This window comes from Grampus griseus (assembly GCF_964374135.1).
Source record: "Grampus griseus genome assembly, chromosome: 15".
NCBI lineage: Eukaryota > Metazoa > Chordata > Mammalia > Artiodactyla > Delphinidae > Grampus > Grampus griseus.
Window position 1 is genome coordinate 30,746,784 of NC_139009.1, and position 24,743 is coordinate 30,771,526.

Consider the following 24,743-nt stretch of genomic DNA (forward strand, 5'->3'; position numbering starts at 1 on the left):
AATAAGTGGCGCTGGGAAAACTGGACAGCTACATGTAAAAGAATAAAACTAGAACGTTTTCTAATACCATACACAAAAATAAACTCAAAATGGATTAAAGACCTAAATTTAAGATCGGATACTATAAAACTCCTAGAGGAAAACATAGACAAGACACTCTCTGACATAAATCGCAGCAATATCTCTTTGGATCCCCCTCCTAGAGAAATGGAAATAAAAACAAAAATAAACAAATGGGACCTAATAAAACTTAAAAAGCTTTTGTACAGCAAAGGAAACCATAAACAAAATGAAAAGACAACGTATAGAATGGGAGAGAAAACATTTGCAAATGATGAGACTCACAAGGGATTAATTTACAAAATATACAAACAGCTCATACAGCTCCATATCAAAAAAAACAAACAACCCAATCAAAAAAAGGGCAGAAGACCTAAATAGACATTATTCCAAAGAAGACATACAGATGGGCAAAAGGCACATGAAAAGATGCTCAACATCGCTAATTATTAGAGAAATGCAAATCAAAACTACAATGAGGTACCACCTCACACCGGTTAGAATGGCCATCATCAAAAAGTCTACAAATAATAAATGCTGAAGAAGGTATGGAAAAAAGGAACCTTCCTACACTGTTGGTGGGAATGTAAATTGGTGCAGCCACTATGGAGAACAGTATGGAAGTTCCTCAAAAAACTAAAAATAGAGCTACCATATGATCCTGCAATCTCTCTCCTGGGGATACATCCAGAGAAAACCTTAATTCAAAAAGATACATGCACCCCAATGTTCACTGCAGCACTATTTACAATAGCCAAGACATGGAATCAACCTAATTGTCCATCAACAAATGAATGGATATAGAAGATGTGATATATATATACAATGGAATATTACTCAGCCATAAAAAAGAATGAAATTATTCCATTTGCAGCAATATGGATGGACCCAGAGATTATCCTACTAAGTGAGAAAGACAATTACAATTATATGATATCGCTTATATGTGGGATCTAAAAGAAAGAAAAAAAGACATAAATAAACTTACTTCCAAAACAGAAAGAGACTCACAGACACAGAAAACAAACTTACGGTTACCAAAGGGGAAACGGGGTGGGAATGGGGATAAATTAACAGGCCGGGGTAAACATACAAACTACTGTGTATAAAACAGATAACCAAGATGCAAGAGGGAAGAAATATGGGGATATATGTATACATATAGCTGATTCCCTTTGTTATAAAGCAGAAACTAACACACCACTGTAATGCAATTATACTCTAATAAAGATGTTAAAAAAAATAGATAACCAACCAACAAGGATCTACTGTATAGCACAGGGAACTATACTCAGTATTATGCAATAACCTATAAGGGAAAAGAATCTGAAAGAGAATATATATACACACACACACACACACACACACATATATATATATATATATATGAAAAAAAAAAAAGAGTCCAAGAAAGCCTGAGTTAAATGAGAGGAAAAATCTATCAGTGTCCTAAGAAATTAAAGTTGGTTAAATACAGGACACACAGGCGAGAAAGGGAAACAGGAAAAAAAGATATTACAAATGGAAATCAGTCTAGTCAACCAGAGAAAAATAAAAACAAGTACAATTATGAAAGAACAAGACTTAAGAAATTTAAAAGAATATACTTATGGGGGACTTCCCTGGAGGCACAGTGATTAGGAATCTGCCTGCCAGTGCAGGGGACATGGGTTCGAGCCCTGGCCCGGGAAGATCCCACATGACACAGAGCAACTAAGCCCACGCGCCACAACTACTGAGTCTGTGCTCTAAAGCCCACGAGCCACAACTACTGAGCCCGAGTGCCACAACGGAGCCCGCACACCTAGAGCCCATGCTCTGCAACAAGGGAAGCCACTGCAATGACAAGCCCGCACACCGCAACGAAGAGTAGCCCCCGCTCACCGCAACTAGAGAAAGCCCACAAGCAGCACTGAAGACCCAACGCAGCCAAAAATAAATTAATTAATTAATTTTTAAAAAAAAGAATATACTTATGGATAAACAACAAGGTCCTACTGTATAGCACAGGGAACTATTATATTCAATATACTATAATAAACCATAATGGAAAAGAATATGAAAAACAATATATGTATGATTGAATCACTGCTGTACAGGAGAAATTAAGACAATATTGTAACTCAATTATACTTCAATAAAATAAAAATTTTTAAATAAATAAATATATACTTTATCAGGGATATATCAGAAAAAATACTACTGGTTTTACTTCTACTTTTAAAACGACTAAATATACAAAATGAGGAGAGGGAGAGCAAACCAGATTGGAGGAATTTTTATACACTATCTTTTAAAACATAATTTTAAAAAGACAGGACCAAATAACATATACCCCTTCTCTGCATTCCCAGGGAGTTTATATATACTACCTTATTCATCTGGAACACTGCCTGACAAATAGTGGATACTAAAATATTGGTGCCATGGATTAGTGAACATTAGCTACATCAACAAAACAAAATCCCATTCATTTGAACTACGATAGTTCATAGTCTGTAATAACCTGTAGCACAATTTATCAAAACTTTTAAATTAGCATAAGCAAGATTATAGATACGTATGTAACCCATTAGTTTTCAAGCACTTCTGAAGTATCTATTTTCCTAAAACTATAGGGCAACTAAAAATCACTTTTAGTTTTTCATTGAAACAAATCCCCTAGGGGCCGAATATTAAGCAAGAATTGCCACCCTACTTTGAATTATGCTTATACTTTAAAGTAATCAAAATGTATTCTTCAGAAGTAAAATTCACATATTCCACTAAATAAGACTGCTCTATTTCTTAAAGCACATTTTTTATACGGCCTTCAAATTAATTTTTTTTATGAATTATCCCTTACCTCAAAATTTATTTGAAGGGCTTGCTAAAGTCATGGCCCTTATTATTTTAAAAGAAAGCTCCATAAATGCATTAAAGAAATTAAAGAAAATTATTTCCTGATAAAAGAATCTAAAGACACTATTATATTCATCTAAATATCTCCAATCTCCATATTCTTAAATAAATACCCTTCCAGGAACGGTACACAAAGAAGGGTATTTGACTATTGATTGGAAAAGAACTAGATTTCCATCTTTTTAAAAAAATCCGTTCTACCATTCTGCGGGTTAACTGTCTAATATATAAAACAAGGAGAACAATAACTACTCCACAGGATTGTTGGAAGGGCACAGAAATGTCTATAACAGTACTTTGAAATTACGAAGCCTATTACACAACTGATTGCTAACTCTATTACTGTCATATATTCTCTTTCAAAAAGTCCATTCCCAACCACAACATCAGCTCACTGGAATATCCCATGGCTACATCTATTTTAAATGTCCAAGTTACTTGCTTAAAAATAACACAACAGGGCAGAGGGTAAATATCTTCAATATCTCAGAAGTTTTCTGAGTATTAAAAAGCCATGAAATATCCCTTATTATCTAGAATCGTGAGTACCTACATAATGATTAAATCTGTGCAAGTGGAAGATTGAGAGACTCATTAGTAATTTTTGAGAATTCATGGAGATCTCCTTCAATACTGGAAAATTGTTAGTTTTTATATTAATGAAAAGGAGAAAATTAGATAAACATAGGTACAGCACAACATTATTTGGAAAGAGCTGAATTTGAGTTTGTAGTGTTTTCAAACTAGCAAATACCTGGAATATACCAACATCAGAATGATGATGCGATCTGTAACCCCATTCTAATACACTAGGTATAGGATTGGATGCTACATTTTATGAACACTGTGGGAGAACCTAATCAGGGTCCAAAAGATCAAACGGAGTTGTTAACAAGGAGAGTCAGGCAACCATTTCTATTCAAGATCTACTCTGAAAACCCAATGTTAATAAGTGCCTAAAGGAAATTATGAATAAAAGGTATTTTACTTATAATTCAATGGAAAAATGGGATAAAAATATATAAACCTACTTTGAATTACTTTAAAAATCAAAATGAATTACTATTCCATAGTACACAATCTTTTCTACATCCACAACCTCTGTAACTTAGTGTTGCTTAATATTTCTTTGCCTCAGTTGAAATCTGGATCTCCCCTAAAGACATCTAGAGCAGGAAATGCCCTTGTCCCAAAACCCACATGAAGGTGGATTTAGCATCTTTTCCACTCCCCAAGCTGATTCTGGAATATCACTCTTCCACTCTCATGTAAAGTCCTGCCATCATCCTGTGTGACTTTATTGTTTAAATTAAGGACACATAAAATACTCTGACCTCTTAACTCCTTGAACACTTCATTATAGGGACCTTCATGTCTAGTCCAGCTACCACCACATGGCCACATCCTGCTTTTGTAACTATGTTACTTTAGAAATCCTAAATTCTAACAACTCTGTCTCTGATCTCAATCTATTCTTCTATTTCTATCACTCAGGTATTCTAGTGTTATCAGCTCTCTGATCTTATTGGGAAATTCTATACTGTTCCCTCCATGTTTTGCCAATCTACCTTCCCCTCTCCTACCTGGCAGAATAGTTTAGTAGAATTTATGCCCAGAAAGCTTAGGCTTTCTGGGTTAGAGTCTTGGCTTCACTACTTACTAGCTGTAACCATGGGCAACTTATTTAACCTCTCTGTGCTTCAGTTTCCACATTAATTCATTCAACACATACTTTCTGAGTGCCTTCTTAGTGCCAGACAATATTCTAGGTGCTGGGGATTTGGTAGTGAACAAGACCTTATATTCTGGACCTTATATCTTATTAAAGGAAAAGACAGCAACATCTTCATGGGGTTATTAAAAACTTTAAATGAAACATAAACATAGAAGTGTTTAAACCAGTGTATGATACTATAGCAAGCACTCAAATATCAGCTGTTTGTAAATTTCACTTTTTTTCCTTATCCAATTTGATTTTCTGATGCTCTTTTCAGCTGAGCTTCCTACTGAATATAACTATATATCAATCCCTCACCCCTCAGGGGAACAGAGCAGGGCCTGGGGTAGACAGAGATACACCTCCTCCCCAGTCACTGTGTACCGCAAAATCATGATTACATTCTAGTGTGTTGTGTCCTGAAAAGGGTTGTAAAGCACTGCTGCTACCAATTTCCACAATTCTCTTGCCCTACTGTTCTGCCATTATATATCCATGGTGAAATGCCATTCAACTCAACCATCCTTTTTGTGCCCAAACGAGTACTGCAGAAGAAATGTCACAGAAATGCAAAGATTTGTATACTATACATTCAAGGTCTTTAAAGTCAAATGATCCTTCATCATTGCCAGAAAACTCCTTTTGTATTTCCAGCTCTATCTCCCGTTTTCTATAGTTGGTACTCAAACCTCCTTTCTTCTCCTCTCAATCTTGACTCCTCAAGAACTCCATTTAGATGGTCCTTGTTCTGAGAAGCTCACCTTAAGCCCCAAAGTCTGTGTTATTAGTTTACCCATTTTTTCGTTTCCCACATACCCTTTTCTCATAGTACATCACATTATGTTATCGCCCATATACCTACCTGTATCTCCACTAATCTATAAGCCCTAAAAAGACAGGAGCCATGTCATCTTTGTAGATTACAGAACTTCCTTCCTAGATTTTTAGATGTTTCCCTCCCTTCCAATTGGTGGAAAGTGGTTCACTTCTATCTAAAATACACCTAGCAACTGAAGATCAAAGGATTAATTGAAATGTTTTTGAAATGACAGCTGGCTTTAAAAAACAAACAAATAAAAACACTTGACAAATTCCACTCTTAAAGGTGTATTTGTCATTCTAGCATCAAGAAGCAGTGTTTAGAGGCCAATAAAAGTTCATTTTAGATTAAAAGCAAATAATGGAATAGTTTGACAGCAAAAACATATACAAGCTATCATATACTCAATACAAAGTTAAAATAAATCCAGTCATTATTTTAAAATACCATATATATATTTTGTGGAACTGAAAAGCAAACTCTTTCCCCCTTCACTGACATTACAATAAACACACATATTAGACACAAGGCAAAATTTATCATACCTCTACATCTGAAGCACTTCGGGGCTGAGCTTGGCATAGCATATTTAGTAACTGCAAAATTAATTCTTCAACATACTGAAGAGCATCATCACTAGACTCAAGAGTAGGATGAACTTGCCCCTGAACCTATAAACAAAAAGCAAAGTAATTAAAATGTAGGCTTGTTTCATCTAATTAGACAAATGAAACAAATAATTTTGTTTTTTGGGGGTTTTTTTGCGGTATGCGGGCCTCTCACTGTTGTGGCCTCTCCCGTTGTGGAGCACAAGCTCCGGACGCGCAGGCTCAGCGGCCATGGCTCACGGGCCCAGCCGCTCTGCGGCATGTGGGATCTTCCCTGACCGGGGCACGAACCCATGTCCCCTGCATCGGCAGGCGGACTCTCAACCACTGCGCCACCAGGGAAGCCCATAATTTTGTTTTTTTAAGTGTGGGTTTGTATTCAAGAACATGGTCTGGCTTGCAAATACAGATTTGAATGTTATGACCCAAGTTTGGAATTCTTAACCTTTTTCCCAGCCACGTGCACCATACATGCTTATTAACATGTTTCTAGAGATTCAGATACTTAATTGCATAATTTCCTTTTTTTTTCTTAAACCATGGTTATCCTGGAGTGTGGGAATATAGAGAGGGAGGGAGAGGCTGAGCTGGGGATAAAAGATGCAGTTTATATGGTTTTTGCCAAGAACCAGTGGTAGTTAGAACACTTAGTCAACACAGTGCTTGGGAAAAATTGACCTCCTATGGGTCCCTTGTTTAACTCTATCTTTCCTACCCAATGATAAAATCCAAGAGGGATATATCTTATTCACCAAAGTAACTGGGATATATCTTATTCATCAAAGTAATCCCAGCATCTAGCGCTGTACATGGCACATAATACAAGCTTGATAAATGTCTGTTGAACAAAGTCACCCGACATCAAAGGACACAAAATGGGCACTTTTGACAATGTGAGACTGTCTATGCTTCAGGAAGGTAACTTGATGGTCACTCATTCATAAATGCCCAATAATCTTTACCTTCATTTTCCTCAACCATTTCTTTGGAGGCATCTTAGGCCACCGGTTTTTGTAAAATTTACATTTTAATAACCAGCATGATAGTCTTTACTTGCATCCCTTTGTCACTCACTATGGGTCAAAACTGTTCCCTACTTTAGAAAAGGGCAGAAAAATCAGTTTCAGGAGACAAACAATACATGTTTCAAAATATGCTCAACTCTCTAAAGGACGGTAGAGCTCTCAGAGCTCTCATTGGATGAAAGTACACAGTACTCACTAGCCAAGAGCATTTAGTATGGTCTGTCCTACTACATACACCTCATTAGCTGAGGGTTTGACAGCCTCAATGTATGGAGAAATTTTATTATAAAGTATACCATATAATGAATTTTAAAATATATATTAAAAGTACATAGACATGCATATAAACATATATATGCACTTATAATACTTTTTAAAGAAAAGTATTTTAGAGGCAAATAACATTATGACAATTCAGAACTGTGTGAGGGGTGCTACATTAATTATGACGTTTGAAACAATTTACTATTATTTTACAGGTGAAGAAACTGAGCCCCAAAAGGCTTAAATCATCTGCCCAAGTACTTTTTGTCATTTTTGGTATAGCTATTACCAACCTGATTGTAACTGATCTGCTTACAAATCTCTCACCCTATTAGATGACTGAATGGTTGTGCAGTTAAAATAATGGATGGAGTATGGACTAGAACCCAGAATTCATGTTTCTGAGCTTTCTATTCACCAGGCCATCACATTCTGACTAATCTGTGTAGGTAACAAAACTTGTTTGTAAACAGACTCCTCTTCAACACTAAGCATGATTAAAAAGAACTTTTAAAAATGAAACCAAAAAAACCCTGGAACTTTTGAGAACAGTTTTATTTTTATACATTGAATTGCATGCCCTCATTGGCTTAAACTGTTTTCTTAGATACCCTTTAACTTCATGGTTGGCTTATCTTCCTTGACAACTGAATCCTAACACTTCATGGTGGGTTTTTTTTTTTTTTTTTTTTGGTGGAGGGCTCTCGACTTTTTTAAACTCTCTTTTCTTATTATCTGCTTCTCTTATTTCTGCTTCTCTTATTTCTTTGTTTCTTTTTCCTTACAGAGTTCCATATCTTCCTTCACCCTTCAAATGTGGAGTCCCTCCTTGTCTGTCTGCTCCCTTCTTCTGTTCTCTCTGCCAACTAATCTCATTTACTTCCACATTTTTATCACCTGCATGGATGACTCCAAATCTACCTGTAGTCCTGACTTTTCTCCTGACTTTTAGACCCATATATCAAAATACTTGCTAGATATCTCCACCTATCCTACCAAAATCTCAACTATACATGGGCTGGGGGGGGGAAGTGGGGAGGAACTTATTATAAATGTTGAACAAGAGAAACTATATCTCACAAATGAAAAACAGTACAGACAGCCCCTGGCTTCACCAAGATGTAGTCCCGGAAAATGTAGCTATAATTGGGGTTACTTTCCTATTCAAGGCTCCAGCATCACATAAAATACAGCTACAGATTTATAAAACAACATAATTTTATAAGTAAAAGAGACTTTAGAAGTCATTTCGCTCAGTCCCTTTGTTTAGCAGATAATAAAAAGGACACACCCACAATCCTGTAGCTAACTAGTAATGCTGAACCTGGGCCTCCTGGTATTTAGGCCAAAGCTCTTTCCACTAAACCCCTGACTGTCAACTTGGAGGAGTCCTAGTAGCTCCTTCAGCATAAGGAGTAGAATGTCCATGAACTGTATCTATTTATATAGTGGGCTTCTATATAAAACTTCGCTTTTTTTTCTCTTGGCTGCACCACGCAGCATATGGGATCTTAGTTCCTCAACCAGGGATCGAGCCCACACCTCCTGCAGTGGAAGTGTGGAGTCTTAACCACTGGATCACCAGGGAAGTCCCTAAAGCTTGGCTTGAAGTATGCGGTCATACTTTAAGAAACATCAGCATGTCATAAATGTAAATGCAGCACTATAAATCTTATCATCTGAAAAGGTAAAATCATTCAAAATGGGTAAAGTGATCATTGATTACACAAACGATCCCATGTATTACATAAAATTGTAAATATACTAAAAATGTGACATAAAACTAAACTGCTAGAGATAATAAATATTAAGATGAAAATATTTAGGGACTTCCCTGGTGGCGCAGTGGTTAAGAATCTCCCTGCCAATGCAGGGGACATGGGTTGGAGCCCTGGTCCAGGAAGATCCCACATGCCGCGGAGCAACTAAGCCCATGCATCACAACTACTGAGCCTATGCTCTAGAGCAGGCGAGCCACAACTACTGAGCCTGTGTGCCACAACTACTGAAGCCTGTGCGCCTAGAGCCCATGCTCCACCACAAGAGAAGCCACCACAATGAGAAGCCCGCACACCACAGCGAAGAGTGGCCCCCGCTCGCCACAACTAGAGGAAGCCCACGCCCAGCAACGAAAACCCAGCATAGCCAAAAAATAAAGATATTTATATATAAAAAAAGGATGAAAATATTTAATCAATAATAATTCTAATTAACTTTAAAAAATATCAAGCCTTTTGAGGAAGTGGTTTAGGTACCTCAAAACACATTTTAGAAAGTGTTCAAGAAAATGTAAATTGATCAGATTATATTTTTTAAATGTTCTCTGTTTTTCAAAGAAACCCATAGAAACTGTATAATTCTTCACTAATATAGCTCCATCTTTAACTGCTCTTCAATTTACACTTTATGCTGAAGCAATTCATACTATTCACAGTTTGTGAAACATGGCATGCAGTTTTCACTCACACTGTTCTCCATGGCTATCATTCATTCTCTTCCCATTTCGCCTGACTTTCAAACCCCAGATCTCGTGTCATTTGGGTAGACTTTCTTGCTTGTTGTCTCTTTCTAAAGCAGAATTAATCTCATTCATTTAACTGATTTATTGAATCTATTAAATACTGGATATATAGAGATTAATAAAAAACAGCCCCTGCTCTATGGGTCTTATACTCTGCTCTGTGCTAATCCTTGTACTAGGTATCACATTTTTGTTATTGGGTTTGTCCTACTGAGTTATAATTACATGTTCCCTTGTCTATTTCCTCTATTGATGCTCCCATTACGCAAGGCCTTGTTTATCTACTTATAGAATCATTTTCTCTTTGCTTTTCACTCTAAACCCCTGACATTCAGGGAATACTCAAAGCCTCTGTGTTATACAGGAGAAAGGAAGAAAATATCTTTCTCAGAATTAAGAGTTAAAAGGGGTGGTGGTAATGCTAGAAGTCTGGTTGATTTCAGGAGAATAAATCCTTATGGCAGAAACCATCAACATATAAAGGCAGTCAGAACTAAAATCAATGTTTATTACGTAGAATCAAATGAACTGTATATAAATACAGTGGTGAAATGCTATGGTTTAAAAAAACAAACCAAAAACCGTGATACTGCTTATCACTTATAGTTAAAATGTTAAGCTTGACACCTTGTATGATACATGAAATTTTAGAAATTCAAATTCAAACAGTTTTATTCGTTGATGGTTACTAATAGCCAAATAAAACCTATTAGGTAAATAAATCAAACAAAGAATTAGGCTTAAATAGAAAATAATGCATGATGCCAACTGTTCACCTAAATTTCTGGAGATTAACCTTTATCACATCTTAAATCTGTCAAATTAGAATCGTAAGGTTCATTCATATGAGACTAATAAATTATTTTAATTCTCTAAAAACAATACTTCAAAATCTCTGACTGAAAAACATGTACAATGGTAAATGCTTAAAGACAAGCAGAACACCAATTCCTGAAATACAGACTTTGCTCTTTATTCTTTCAAGGAAGATGCTGTTAAGAGATTTCTTTAATGAGCAGACAGAAGAAGCATTCCATTTCCTTATACATATAGGATAAAAAAACACTTCTCTTCTATAAGATAGTGTAACACCTAAAGTGTTCCATTCCATCTAAATGGTACTCAAAGATATTTAATAGATCAAATGATCCAAAGTATTCAAGACTATACAGAATAGGTTACACTGCCAAATTTGATGACAGCCTTTAGAAGCTATCTACAACTAACATTCACTAAGGGTGTGTGTATGAGAGCAATTATAATATGCATTTAGACTTGGGTTTAAAGTTGATGGGGGTTTTCCTTTACATGCAGTTTTCAAAAACATTATGTTTTATACTTAGGTTTACTGACATAGAAAACTTCATATGCTTCTTTAAATGCACTTATCTTAGGTAATTTGAGTAAAGTAAATGCAAAAACTTCACTAAAAAATGAATGATAGCCATTAATAAGAATTTTATATGATCATGACTGTAATTCTTTTGAGGTATAATCATCATATTCGATTAAGGAATAATCATCATATTCAGTTAAAGATGCCACCCACTGAATTTTAAACATTTCTTAAGGACTGCCGGCTTCTGTCTTGACAGTTCATTTTGTCTCTAGTAATTTCTAACAAATTCAGAAGCAACTTTGTGGCTATTATTGTCAGATTTATGGAATCTGGAATAGCAAAGGGATTAGATCTATAACAATTCCTAGCTGTTTGATCCATGAGTCCTCTAACTGTATTCAGGAACCCCTTGGGTAAACTGCTAGAAAACACTAAGTTGAATTCTGATGAATCTTTCATAGCCTTTTCTAGCTAATGGCTCTCTGAAGAATTAGAAAACTTCTGGATTGTACTTTGTCACATCTTGAGCCCAGATCTGCTACTTTTATTTAAACACATAACAGAATTTGAAATAAAACTGGTATGCTCAAAACCTTTACCATAGCAAATAATAAAGATTTGGACTGTTAAATCAATTTCTCATTGTTACAATTAGTCAATGTATGATGTTTTAGGTTCTTATTTCTCCTCATTTTGAGGTTTATTTAAAAATCAAAGCAAAAAAGCCTTTGTTTAAAAAAAATTAAAAGCAACAATAATAAAACAAATCAGAGAACAAATTTTTTCCAAAAACAAAATTGACTGAAAATATTTTCGCATTTCTTAGGGCTTGTTAATTAGCCTTTAGGCCCATGTATGTAACATTTTTTTTCCCCCCCTGATTTCCTCTCATTGCTGGGGACACGAAGATGAATGAGAACATGACATCTGCCCTCAAAGAGTTCAGCTCACAGAGGAGCTAGACATGTCAACAAGTGACTTAACACAGCGTTATGAGGTTACAATGGAGTTATATTTACGGTACAATGATAACCAAAAAAAGAATGATCCTTGCTGATGGTGTGTGAGGAGTATCAGAAGTCTTCACAAGTAAAACACACTTGAACTGGATTATAAAGGATGAATAAGGTGTAACAGGGAAGCAGATAAGGAAGTAGGGCTTTTACTAAAAGAGGTAACATATAAAGAGGCATAGAGGCCGAGATAAAATGATGTATTGGGGAAACTGTAAGAGTTGAATCAAAGACTGCACCTGGGAAAAGCTAAGACTGGAAAGGGCAGGCTTGTGTGTCATGCTAAGAAGTTGAGAAGTGATCAGGCCAGGAGAAAATGATAGAAGGGTTTCAAATAGACATTGACATAATTAGATCTATTTGCTGAAGAATCTCTCTGGTGTCAGTATAAAGGATGGGTTAAAACAAAGATCAAAGTGAAGAAAGCAAAACTAGTTGGAAGGATGCTGCAGGCTGTGTAAAAAGATACAATGAAGGCCTGAAACAATGTAGAAGCAGTGGGAGATGTAAAAGAGGTGAGGAGGTAAGTTTGGATAATTATTTTGGGGGTAGTGAGAACAGCAATGAGGGAGAACCACTAATTTCACTAGGATAGGAAATACTAGAAGAGGGTAATATTTTTCAGAAAGGTAAGAAATTCAAGTTTAACACCTTAGTTTAAGGTTCTTGTACTATATCTAAGGAAACAAAGTTGAAATTGTTTTTTATGAAGTGATTTTTAGAGTTTTATTATATTTTATTTTGGGGGCTGTGGAGAAGACACAGGGAGAAGATAGCTATCCATAAGCCAAGAAGAGAGGCCTCAGAAGAAATCCACCCTGGCAGCACCTGGATCTTGGACTTCTAGCCTCTAGAATTGTAATAAAATAAATTTCTGTTGTTTAAGCCACCCAGTGTGTGGTACTTTGATATGGTAGCCCTGGTCAACTAATACAACTTTGTAGTTGTTAAAAAGAATAAATCAGAGCTTTGCCATGTAACAGATTTCCATAAGGTATTCTTGAGTAAGACAGAAAACTTTAAAGTACAGGAACACTCAAAAAACGACAAACACACAATACAAACACATACACACTTGTATGTATGTATAATGTATTATATACATCTGTACATGAACATGACAACATGGAGAAAAATATGGAATAATATAACCTAGGTTATTAATATGGGTTAGAAGGACCTGGCAGGGCAGGAATGTGGATGAAAGGGAAGAAAAAAGGGGGAAGAATGAACAAACTCCCCCCTCCCTCTCAAAAAAAAAAACCAAAAAAAACCTGTACTGAAAATAAGTGTCATATTTATGCACTTTTGTAACTTTATGTAAATATAAAATGTAGATTTAAATTTTTTCATTTAAATAAAAAATTTCATGATTGCTTTTCTGCTGTGTGTACATCAGCGATGGGAAAGACAACATTCAAAGTCCTTTCCCACAGAAAATAACTATGCACATCAAATTCCAACCACGTGTCAAGTGCCAAGTTTACATCATCTTTCATTTATTTTGCTTTAAAAACAATGAGTATGGCCTTCCTAGACAATTTTTTTATTACTTTCTGTGATAACAGAGTTCCCATCAATAAAACAAAGAACTGACTCAAGAAAAGAATCTCTGATGGAGTTTTAGTTCTTCTTCAAAGCATTTTCTTAATCTTCATACCCAAGAATCTTCCAAAAGTAAGAGAAATCCCTTATCAGTGATGTCCTGACACAGGCAGGAGCTCTTTATAATATTCCCATCTTTTTTACCCTAGTGCTCCCACTCATTCTATTCTACTTTAAGTTTTGATCTCCGTCTAAGAGGCATCTTTTTTTTTTTTTTTTTTTTTTTGCGGTACGCGGGCCTCTCACTGTCGTGGCCTCTCCCGTTGCAGAGCACAGGTTCCGGACATACAGGCTCAGCAGCCATGGCTCACGGGCCCAGCCGCTCCGCGGCATGTGGGATCTTCCCGGACCGGGACACGAACCCATGTCCCATGCATCAGCAGGCGGACTCTCAACCACTGTGCCACCAGGGAAGCCCTAAGAGGCTTCTTTAAAGCTGGAAGTCATAACACATGTGTGTCTATTGTCTATTCTTTGACAGTTTTCCCCAAAATAGCAACAGATGGCAGTTTGTGACTAAAATATCTAATAAAACTCACCAATTGACTGCCCATAACCTCTAAGCATTAGATTCTAAAATCTAGTGAATCAAAGGCAGGGGGAAATTTTTTTTCAAATTCAATCTTCTCCAAATAGATCGGGTTCCTTGATGTATAATCACTAACAGTAAATTGATTTACGAGATGAACTAAATAGATTTCTACACATTTATACTTTCATTTCTAGAAGGTAAAATGGTCAATGTCATCTGTGAATCCCAGGTGACATTCTTGTAAATTTTATCCATTTTCAAACTTTCTGAGTAAATGAGGCTACATCTCAAATACGACAATGCACTTATGCATATGTTCAACTAGATACTAGGAATATAAGATAGACATAGTCTCTGCCTTCACAGAGCTTAGAAGTACAAGAGGGGAACAAGACAAGTAATCACAAAAGTAACTACACAGTAAGAGGCAGAGCAGTGAAGAGGTTAAGTGTGGGGTAAACTGTCTAAATTCAAACTCAGTTCTTCAAATTATCAGGGTGTAACCCTAAAAAATTACTTAATCCTTCTGACAATATCATGTACCAGTACACAGTCAAGGTTTACTAAATGTTAGCTGCAGCTATTACTGTTATTCTTATTAAAGGATGTCATGAAGCTACAAAAGGGGCCTAAATTAACCGGGTAGTTCTGGAAATGAAGATTAAAGCTGATATCTGAAGGGTGAGTAGAATTTAGGTAAAAAGTGGATTGGCGAAGTGAGAGGAATGATATTCTAGGCAAATGGAACAGCGTGTACAGACATGAAGGGGAGAGTGAAGGAAATGAAATTAGAGAGGGTTACGTAGGGCCCAAATCACTGGCCAGATGCACCAGATGCAGATGCATTTACTAAGATGAGGAAAACTGTAAGAAGCAGATTTTTTAGTAAATGGGAGGACAAGGAGATTAACAGTTTAGTTCATTATGCTTGATATCTTCTTTTTAAAAGTATAATCAACATACATTATATTAGTTTCAGGTGTGCAACATATTGATTCAACACTTGTATACATTGTGAAATTATCACCACAATAAGGCTAGTTACCATATGTCACATACAAAGTTATAAACCTTTTTTTTTGTAATAATAACTTTTAAAATTTTTCTTAGCAACTTTCAAATTTGTAATGCAACATTACTGACTATAGCCACCATGCTGTACATCACATCCCTGTGACTTTATTTCATAACTGGAAGTTTGTACCTTTTGATCCCCTTCACCCATTTTGCCCACCCCTCAACCCCCCTCCCCTCTGGCAACCAGATTCATTCTCTGTATCTATGAATTCCGTTTTATTTTGTTTGTCCATTTGTTTTCTTTTTAAAATTCCACATAAGTAAAATCATATGGTAATTGTCTTTCTCTGACTTATTTCACTTAGCATAAAACCCTCAACGTCCATCCACGTTGCTGCAAATGGTAAAATTTCATTCATTTTATGGCTGATTAGTATTCCATTGTGTGTATACACACACACGTCCCACATCTTATTTATCCGCTCATTCACTGATAGACACTTCGGTTGTTTCCATATCTTGGCTATTGTATTCCATTCTGTGTGTGGATACACACACACATCCTACACCTTATTTATCCACTCATTCACTAATAGACACTTTGGTTGTTTCCGTATCTTGGTTGCAGTGAACATAAGCGTGCATGAATCTTTTCAAATTAGCGTTCTCATTTTCTTCAGATAAATACCCAGAAGTGGAACTGCTGAATGATATGGTAGTTCTATCTTTAATTTTTTGAGGAACCTCCATACTGTTTTCCATAGTGGCTGCACCAATTTACATTTCCACCAACAGTGCACAAAGGTTCCCTATTCTCTATATCCTCACCAACACTTGTTATTTCTTGTCCTTTTGATTATAGTCATTCTTACAGGTATAAGGTGTGTCACACTATGGTTCTGATTTGCATTTCGCTGATGATTAGTGATGTTGAGCATCTTTTAATATGCATGGTTGGTCATCTGTGTATCTTCTTTGGAAAAATGTCTATTCAGACCCTCTACCCACTTTTTAATAAGATTGCTGTTTTATTTGTTATTGAGTTGTATGAGTTCCTTACATATGTTGTATATTAAGTCCTTATCAGGTATATGATTTGCAAATATCTTCTACCATCCAGTAGGTTGCTTTTTATTAATGGTTTCCTGTGCATATGCTTTTCAGTGTGATGTAGCTCAGCAGTCCCCAAACTTTTTGGCACCAGGGGCCAGTTTTGTGGAAGACAATTTTTCCATGGACCGGGGATGCTGGAGTGGTATATTCAAGCACATTGTATTCATTGTGCACTTTATTTCTATTATTATTATATTGTAATATGTAATGAAATAATTATACAACTCACCGTAATGCTGACAGGAGGCAGAGCTCAGGTGGTAATGCGAGCAATGGGGAACGGCTGTAAATACAGATGAAGCTTCACTCTCTCGCCCGCTGCTCACCTCCTGCTGTGCGGCCTGGTTCCTAACAGGCCACGGACTGATACCGGTCCGTGGCCTGGGGATTGGGTACCCTGATGTAGCTCATTTTTTAATTTTTGCTTTTGTTGCCATTGCCTTTGGAGTCAGATCCAAAAATATATTTCCAAGAGCAATGTCAAGGAACTTACTGCCTATGTTTTTCTTCTAGGAGTTTTATGGTTTCTGGTCTTAAATTCAAGTCTTTAATCCATTTTGAGTTAAATTTTGTGTATAAGTTAGTAGTCCAGTTTTCCAATCACTATTTATTAAAGAGACTGTCCTTTGCCCATTGCATATTCTTGCCTCCTTTGTTGCAAATTAATATACCATCTATATGTGGGTTTATTTCTGAACTCTCTATTCTGTTCCATTGATCTACATGGCTTTTATGTTGATACCATACTGTCTTGATTATGATAGCTTTGTAATATAATTTTGAAACCAGGGAGCGTGATGTGATGTCTCCAGCTTTGCTCTTTCTCATGATTGCTTTGACTATCTGGGATCTTTTGTGGTTCCTTCCATAAAAATTTTAGGATTGTTTGCTCTATTTCTGTGAAAAATGCCACTGGAATTGATAGGGATTGCAATGAATCTATAGATTGCTTTGGGTAATATAGATATTTTAACAATATGTTAAAAATTGTTCCAATCTATGAGCACAGGATGTTTTTCCATTTACATGTGTCTTCTTCAATTTCTTTTGTCAATGTCTTATAATTGTCAGTGTGCAGGTCCTTCCACCTCCTTGGTTAAATTTATTCCTAGCTATTTTATTCTTTCTGATGCAACGGTAAATGGGATTACTCTATTAATTTCTCTGATAGTTCACTGTTAGTGTATAAAAATGCAATAGATTTTTGTATATTGATTTTGTACCTTTCAACTTTATTGATTTATTAGTTCTAACAGTTTTTTTTTTTTTGGTGGAGTCTTTAGGGTTTTCTAAATATAAAATCATGCCGTCCACTAATAGTGAGTTTTACTTCTTCCTTTCCAAATTGGATGCCTTTTATTTATTTTTCTTATCTCACTGCTTTGGACTTCCAGTGCCAATACCAGTGGCAAAAGTGAACAACCTTGTCTTGTTCCTGATCTTAAGGAAAAAGCTTTTAGCTTTTCCCTGTTGAGTATGATGTAAGCTCTGGGCTTGTCATATATAGACTTTATTATATTGAGAGACACTCCTTCTATACCAATTTTGTTGAGAGTTTTTACCATAAATGGAGAGTGAATTTTGTCAAACACTTTTCTCCATCTGTTGAGATGATTATATGATGATCTGGATGATCTGGACTTCATTATGCTTGAGATATCTTTGAGATATGACACTAACAAACAATCAGTTTAATATATGGGTAAACAAGCCTGGAATTTTATTTTTAATAAGTTTATCACACTGTGCTCCTATGAAAATAGCAAGAAGTAGATATCAGATCACTGTTAAAACAAAAATGTCACAAAAAAACAATAAAACTTTTTTTCCTCCTACAGATCCCATACTATCCAGCAGAAATCAGAGGCATTTATTTATTTATTTTTATTTTTATTTTTTCTGTGGTACGCAGGCCTCTCACTGTTGTGGCCTCTCCCGTTGTGGAGCACAGGCTCTGGACGCGCAGGCTCAGTGGCCATGGCTCACGGGCCCAGCCGCTCCACAGCATGTGGGATCTTCCCGGACCAGGGCACGAACCTGTGTCCCCTGCATCCGCAGGCAGACTCTCAACCACTGCGCAACCAGGGAAGCCCCCTAGAGGCATTTTTTTTAATGCTTTGAAAACTGTAGCCCACAGTTCCCTTACCACACCAATTCCACGATGGTAGCTAGGAAGGCTATGGGGGTATGAGTATTAAACTAGAATATCAGAAGTGGCTTTTCCCTACATCTTTCTACTATTCTAGAGCATGGCCAAATGTCCCTGGCAAAGAAGGGAACCTACTGACTCTTGGGCTCCAATGTGTTGAATACGTTCTTCACAGAGAAGCTCTAAAAGAATAATGAAAAGCATAGTATACACAAATGGTTGGGTACAGAGATTAGTTCAATGCAAGAGAAGAAAACAGCTCCACACAATAATAGATATGCTTCAGATTTCCTGATAACTAGCATTAATTAGTATTTATTATAAAGTATCACATGTTTATGCTTCATAAAAATACTTCCTTATATAGAATCAGTGTATCTTGATTTTGTAAATATTAAGCAATATGGCAAGAACAATAGAGCTGTCAAATGATAGTCTGCAAAATAAAGTATTAAGTCTTATGATTCATTTAAAAATTTCATTTTTTCAGTTCACAAAACAATTAAATCCATGGGATCTTTCTAATAACTTAAACAAGACCTCCTATTTTCTTGGAGACCGCCAATGGGGGAAATAATGAGAGTTGCTGTCAGAAGATCTATCTTGGAGGTCTGACTTTACCAGTATGTATGTATGTATTTGTTGTCTTAGGTAAATCATATCTCCTAAATCTCAAGTTTCTCACCTGAAAAAGGCAATATCATTACCCATCTCCAGAGACACTTGATCAAATGAAGTCATATAACTGAAAGTACTTTAAATGATAGAATGCTAAATAATTGTAAGTAGTCACTATTCACATTACCACATGCAGTGAGGTACAAATTACAGCAGCTGAACATTAAAAACAGATGAAGATTGTATGTACTTGAACTCATCAATTTGACAAATTTCTCTTTAGATATAGTACCAACAAAATACAGTTTATCCTACTTTGCATTATATAATCCCATATATCAGTGGCTCTAACCGAAACCATGCTTAACAATTACCTGAAGTGTTTTGCTTTTTTTAAATTGTGGTAAAATACACACAAAATTTACCATTTAACCATTCTTAAGTACACAATTTAATGGCATTAAGCACATTCACTGTTCTGCAACCATTACCACTATCCATCTCCAGAACTTTTTCATCATCCCAGAATGGAATTCTGTAGCCATTAAACAATAATTCCCCATTCCTTCCTCTCCTCAGTCGCTGGTAACCACTTGTCTCTATGAATTTGACTGTTGTAGGTACCTCATATGATTGGGATTATACAAATTTATCCTTTTGTGCCTGGCTTCTTTTGCTTCACAAAATCTTTTCAAGGTTCATCCACATTGCAGCATATATCAGATTTCATTCTTAAAAAAAAAAATAAGTTTATTTATTTATTTATTTATGGCTGTGTTGGGTCTTTGTTTCTGTGTGAGGGCTTTCTCCAGTTGCGGCGAGTGGGGGCCACTCTTCATCGCGGTGCACAGGCCTCTCACTGTCACGGCCTCTCCCGTTGGGGAGCACAGGCTCCAGACGCGCAGGCTCAGTAGTTGTGACACACGGGCCTAGCCACTCCGTGGCATGTGGGATCTTCCCAGACCAGGGCTCGAACCCATGTCCCCTGCATTGGCAGGCAGATTCTTAACCACTGCGCCACCAGGGAAGCCCCAGATTTCATTCTTTTTTAAACTGATAACTCCTAATAATCAAAAGACTATTTTTTAGAGCAATTTTAGTTTCACAACAAAACTGAGCAGAAAGTAGAGAGATTTCCCATATACCCTCTGCCCGCATACATGCATAGCTTCCTCTGTTATCAACATTCCCCTATCAGAGTGGTACATTTGTTACAACTGATGAATCTATACTGACATATCATTACCACCTAAAATCCTTAGAGTTCACTCTTGGTTTTATACGTTCTACATTCTATGTAATTTAAATTATACTTTTTCATTGTCGATATACAGGAAAGTGACTTACTTTTGTAATTTAACCTTATATCTTGCAACCTTGTTAGAATCACTTATTAGTTCCAGGAGTTTTTTTGTCCATTCTCAGGAGTTGTTTTTTTTTTTTTTGTCCATTCTTTCAGATTTTCTACATAAACAATCATGTCATTTGCAAGCAATGATGGTTTTATTTCTTCTCTCCAAACCTGCATTCCATTTATTTCCTTTTCTTGTTTAATTGCATTAGCTAGGACTTCCAGTATGATGCTGAAAAGCAGTGTTAAGAGGGCACATCTTGGCATTGTTCCTGATCTTAGTGGAAATGCTTTGACTTTCTCAACATTAAGTATGATGTTAGTTGTAGGGTTTTTTTGGGGTTTTTTTGCGGTATGCGAGCCTCTCACTGCTGTGGCCTCTCCCGTTGTGGAGCACAGGCTCCGGATGCGCAGGCTGAGCGGCCATGGCTCACGGGCCTAGCCACTCCCCGGCATGTGGGATCTTCCTGGACCGGGGCACAAACCCGTGTCCCCTGCATTGGCAGGCAGACTCTCAACCACTGCACCACCAAGGAAGCCCGTAGCTTTTTTTGTACCTATTCTTTATCTAGTTGAGGAAGTTCCCCTGTATCCCTAGTTTACTAAGTTTTTATCATGAATGAGAGTTGGATTTTGTCAAATACTTTTTTTTGCCTCTACTGATATCACCATGTGATTTTTTTCTTCTTTAGCCTAGCGATGTGAGAGGTTACATTAATTTTCATTCATTTCTTTTTAAGGCTGAATAATATTCCATTGTATGTACATAGCACATTATGTTTATCCATTTATTCATCCAGCAATGACTATTTGGGTTGTTTCTACCTTTGGCTATTGTGAATAATGCTTCTATGAACACTGGTGTACAAATGTCTGTTTAAGTCCCTGCTGTCAACTCTTTGGGGTATATACAGGCATACCTCACTTTATCATGCTTAGCAGATACTGTGTTTGTTTTTTGTTTTTTTAACAGACTGAAGGTCTGTGGCAACCCTGTGTGGAGCAAGTCTATTAACACCATTTTCCCAACAGCATTATTTTTTAATTAATATATGTATATTTTTAAAGACATAATGCTATTGCATACTTAACAGAACACAGTGTAATAGAAACATAACTTTTATAAGCACTGGGAAACCAAAAAATTCATGTGACTAGCTTTACTGCAATATTTGCTTTATTGCAATGATCTAGAACCAAGGTATGCTTGCACCTAGAAGTAGAATTGCTGGAATATATGGTAATTCTATGTTTAGTTTTTTGAGGAACCACCATGTTTTCTGCAGCAGCTGTACCATTTTACATTCCCATAAGTAATGCAAGAGGGGTCCAATTTCTCCAAATCCTGCCAACACATTGTTTTCTGATTTTTTGATAATAGCTATCCTAATGGGTGTGAAGTGGTATCTCATTGTAGTACTCAATTTCATTTCCCTAATGATTAGTGATGTTAAATGTGGTTTTGTTTTTTTTAAACACCCTTGATGATTCTGATATCGGTGGCTAATCAGAAGACCCCACTTTTCATAAAACAGTGATCCTATATTAGGCATCCCTCAAAAAAGGGAAGAACTGAGGAAAAAGTTGAATCAGAAAGCAGTTTTCAACAGAAGCCAACTTGAAAGAGCTCCTAATGACCAAAGCTGGAACAACTAAGCAATAAAATAAGTAACAATAGTACTGTACTGGGGGCAGAAGCAAGATAGGGGTAGGAAATTAAGAGGTACAAACTACTATGTATAAAATAAATAAGATACAAGGATACAATGTGCACCACAGGGAATATAGCCAATATTTTATAATAACTTTAAATGAATATAATTTATAAAAATATAGAATCACTATGTTATATGCCTAATATTATAAGTATAAACTAACATAATCAACTATACTTTAATTAAGAAATAGTATTGGGGCTTCCCTGGTGGCGCAGTGGTTGAGAGTCCGCCTGCCAATGCAGGGGACACGGGTTCGTGCCCCGGTCTGGGAAGATCCCACATGCCGCGGAGCGGTTGGGCCCGTGAGCCATGGCCGCTGAGCCTGCGCGTCCGGAGCCTGTGCTCCGCAACGGGAGAGGCCACAACAGTGAGAGGCCCGCGTACCGTAAAACAACAACAACAAAATAGTATTGTATTATAACCCAAAGAATAAAATAAATATCCATGAGTTTCCTACAAGAGGGCAGTGACTGTCTCCCTTATCTTTATATCTTAGCACTTCCCATGTGCCTGGCGCTAGCGAATATTCAATAAACTGCAAACAACTTATGTAATCTTGGCTTTCATTTTCCCCGTTTTCTCTGTGATCTGAGTTTCATTCTTTTTATTGAAACAATCTATTTACAAAAATTCTGTGCATAAACACTAAATGTAGACTACTAAATAGCAAAAACATATTCCAAAAAAGCAGTGCCTGGTGTCAGTTCAGTTCAACAAACTCCACTGAGCACTTTTTTTTTTTTTTTTTTGCTGTATGCGGGACTCTCACTGTTGTGGCCTCTCCCGTCGCGGAGCACAGGCTCCAGACGTGCAGGCTTAGCAGCCATGGTTCACAGGCCCAGCTGCTCCGCGGCACGCGGGATCCTCCCAGACCAGGGCACGAACCCGTGTCCCCTGCATCGGCAGGCGGACTCTCAACCACTGCGCCACCAGGGAAGCCCCACTGAGCACCTTTTAATATGCCAATCCACGAAAATGTCTGATTTAATTTTTCTTCTCAATGACCATTTTTCTTCTTCTGGAGAGATGAGGGTAGTAATTGATTTGATACTGTATTTTATTTATAAGAATCTATAGTTCTTATTACATTATGTTTAGTTTGTGTAGAACAGTGCTTCTCAGACTTTTAACATGCATATATGTCACCTAAATATCTTGTTTAAAATACAGATTATGATTTAGTAGGTCTAGGGTGGGCATTTGGTAGTTCTATCAATGCTGCTGGTCTAAGGACTGTACTTTGCACAAGGATACATACATCTGTCTATTTTGCTAAATTTTTATCTCCTTGAGGGGAGGGACCATTTCTTACCTTTATATTGTAGTTTCTGGTACTTCAGCAGGAGCTCAAGTACAACACTTTGAATGAGTAAAATTATATATACAATGTATTCAACTCCCTTGATGTTTCATCTATAACACCAAATTAGGAATTCCAACTTTCCCATAAGTACAAATAATCCTCTGTAACAGGGGTCCCCAACCCCTGAGCCACGGACCAGTACTAGCCTGTTAGGAACCAGGCTGCACAGCAGGAGGTGAGCAGCAGGTGAGCAAGCGAAGCTTCATCCGTATTTACAGCCGCTCCCCTTCGCTCACATTACTGCCTGAGCTCTGCCTCCTGTCAGATCAGCGGCGGCATCAGATCCTCATAGGAGCAGGAACCCTACTGTGAACTGCGCATGCGAGGGATCTAGGTTATACACTCCTTATGAGAATCTAATGCGTGATGATCTAGGTGGATCTGAGGGGAGCAGCTGCAAATACAGATTATCATTAGCAGAGAGGTTTGACTGCACAGAGACCATAATAAATCAACTGCTTGCAGACTCTCATCAAAATCCTATCAGTGAGTGGCAAATGAAAACAAGCTCAGGGCTCTCACTGATTCTGCATTATGGTGAGTTGTATAATTATTTCATTGTGTATTACAATGTAATAATAGCAATAAAGTGCACAATAAATGTAATGCACTTGAAACATCCTGAAACCGCCCCCTCCCCCTGGTCTGTGGAAAAACTGTCTTCCATGAAACCAGTCTCTGGTGCCAAAAAGGTTGGGGACCGCTGCTCCATAAGTCCATTAGTTCCTTTCCAATTCTCTTCTACTTCACAAAATCCTAACTTCATTCATGAACAACAAAACTGAACTTAATCACAACTAGATCATTCCCACTGGTATACAAAAATGCTCAGAACAACAAAAAAAAGCTTTCCTTGCCCTCAGGTAACCTAGCCTTCCACTCATTTTCTGTTGCCTTTCAGAGATATACTCCTCAAGTCTCCATAGTAATTTTCTCTACCCACCCCCCAGGCTCTTCTCCACTTAGGTCTATCAGGGTCACCAAGGACTGCCATTCTGCAAAGTGGCCA

At 37.0% G+C, this 24,743-nt stretch overlaps 1 protein-coding gene and 1 pseudogene across 3 annotated transcripts in view; one reads left to right on the top strand and one right to left on the bottom strand.

Moving 5' to 3' along the window:
• Positions 1 to 24,743, bottom strand: part of SOS1 (SOS Ras/Rac guanine nucleotide exchange factor 1) — a 152,230-nt gene that overhangs the window by 79,494 nt on the left and 47,993 nt on the right. For both annotated transcript variants that reach the window (XM_082672081.1, XM_082672080.1), the window contains exon 2: positions 6,044 to 6,169. In XM_082672081.1, the coding sequence (XP_082528207.1) occupies positions 6,044 to 6,169 (126 nt within the window). The remainder of the gene's footprint in view (positions 1 to 6,043; positions 6,170 to 24,743) is intronic.
• LOC309833695 (ubiquitin-ribosomal protein eS31 fusion protein-like) overlaps positions 12,220 to 24,743 on the top strand; it is a 40,408-nt pseudogene continuing 27,884 nt past the window's right edge. Inside the window, exon 1 of the transcript in view lies at positions 12,220 to 12,275. The product of the transcript in view is annotated as a ubiquitin-ribosomal protein eS31 fusion protein-like (transcript). The remainder of the gene's footprint in view (positions 12,276 to 24,743) is intronic.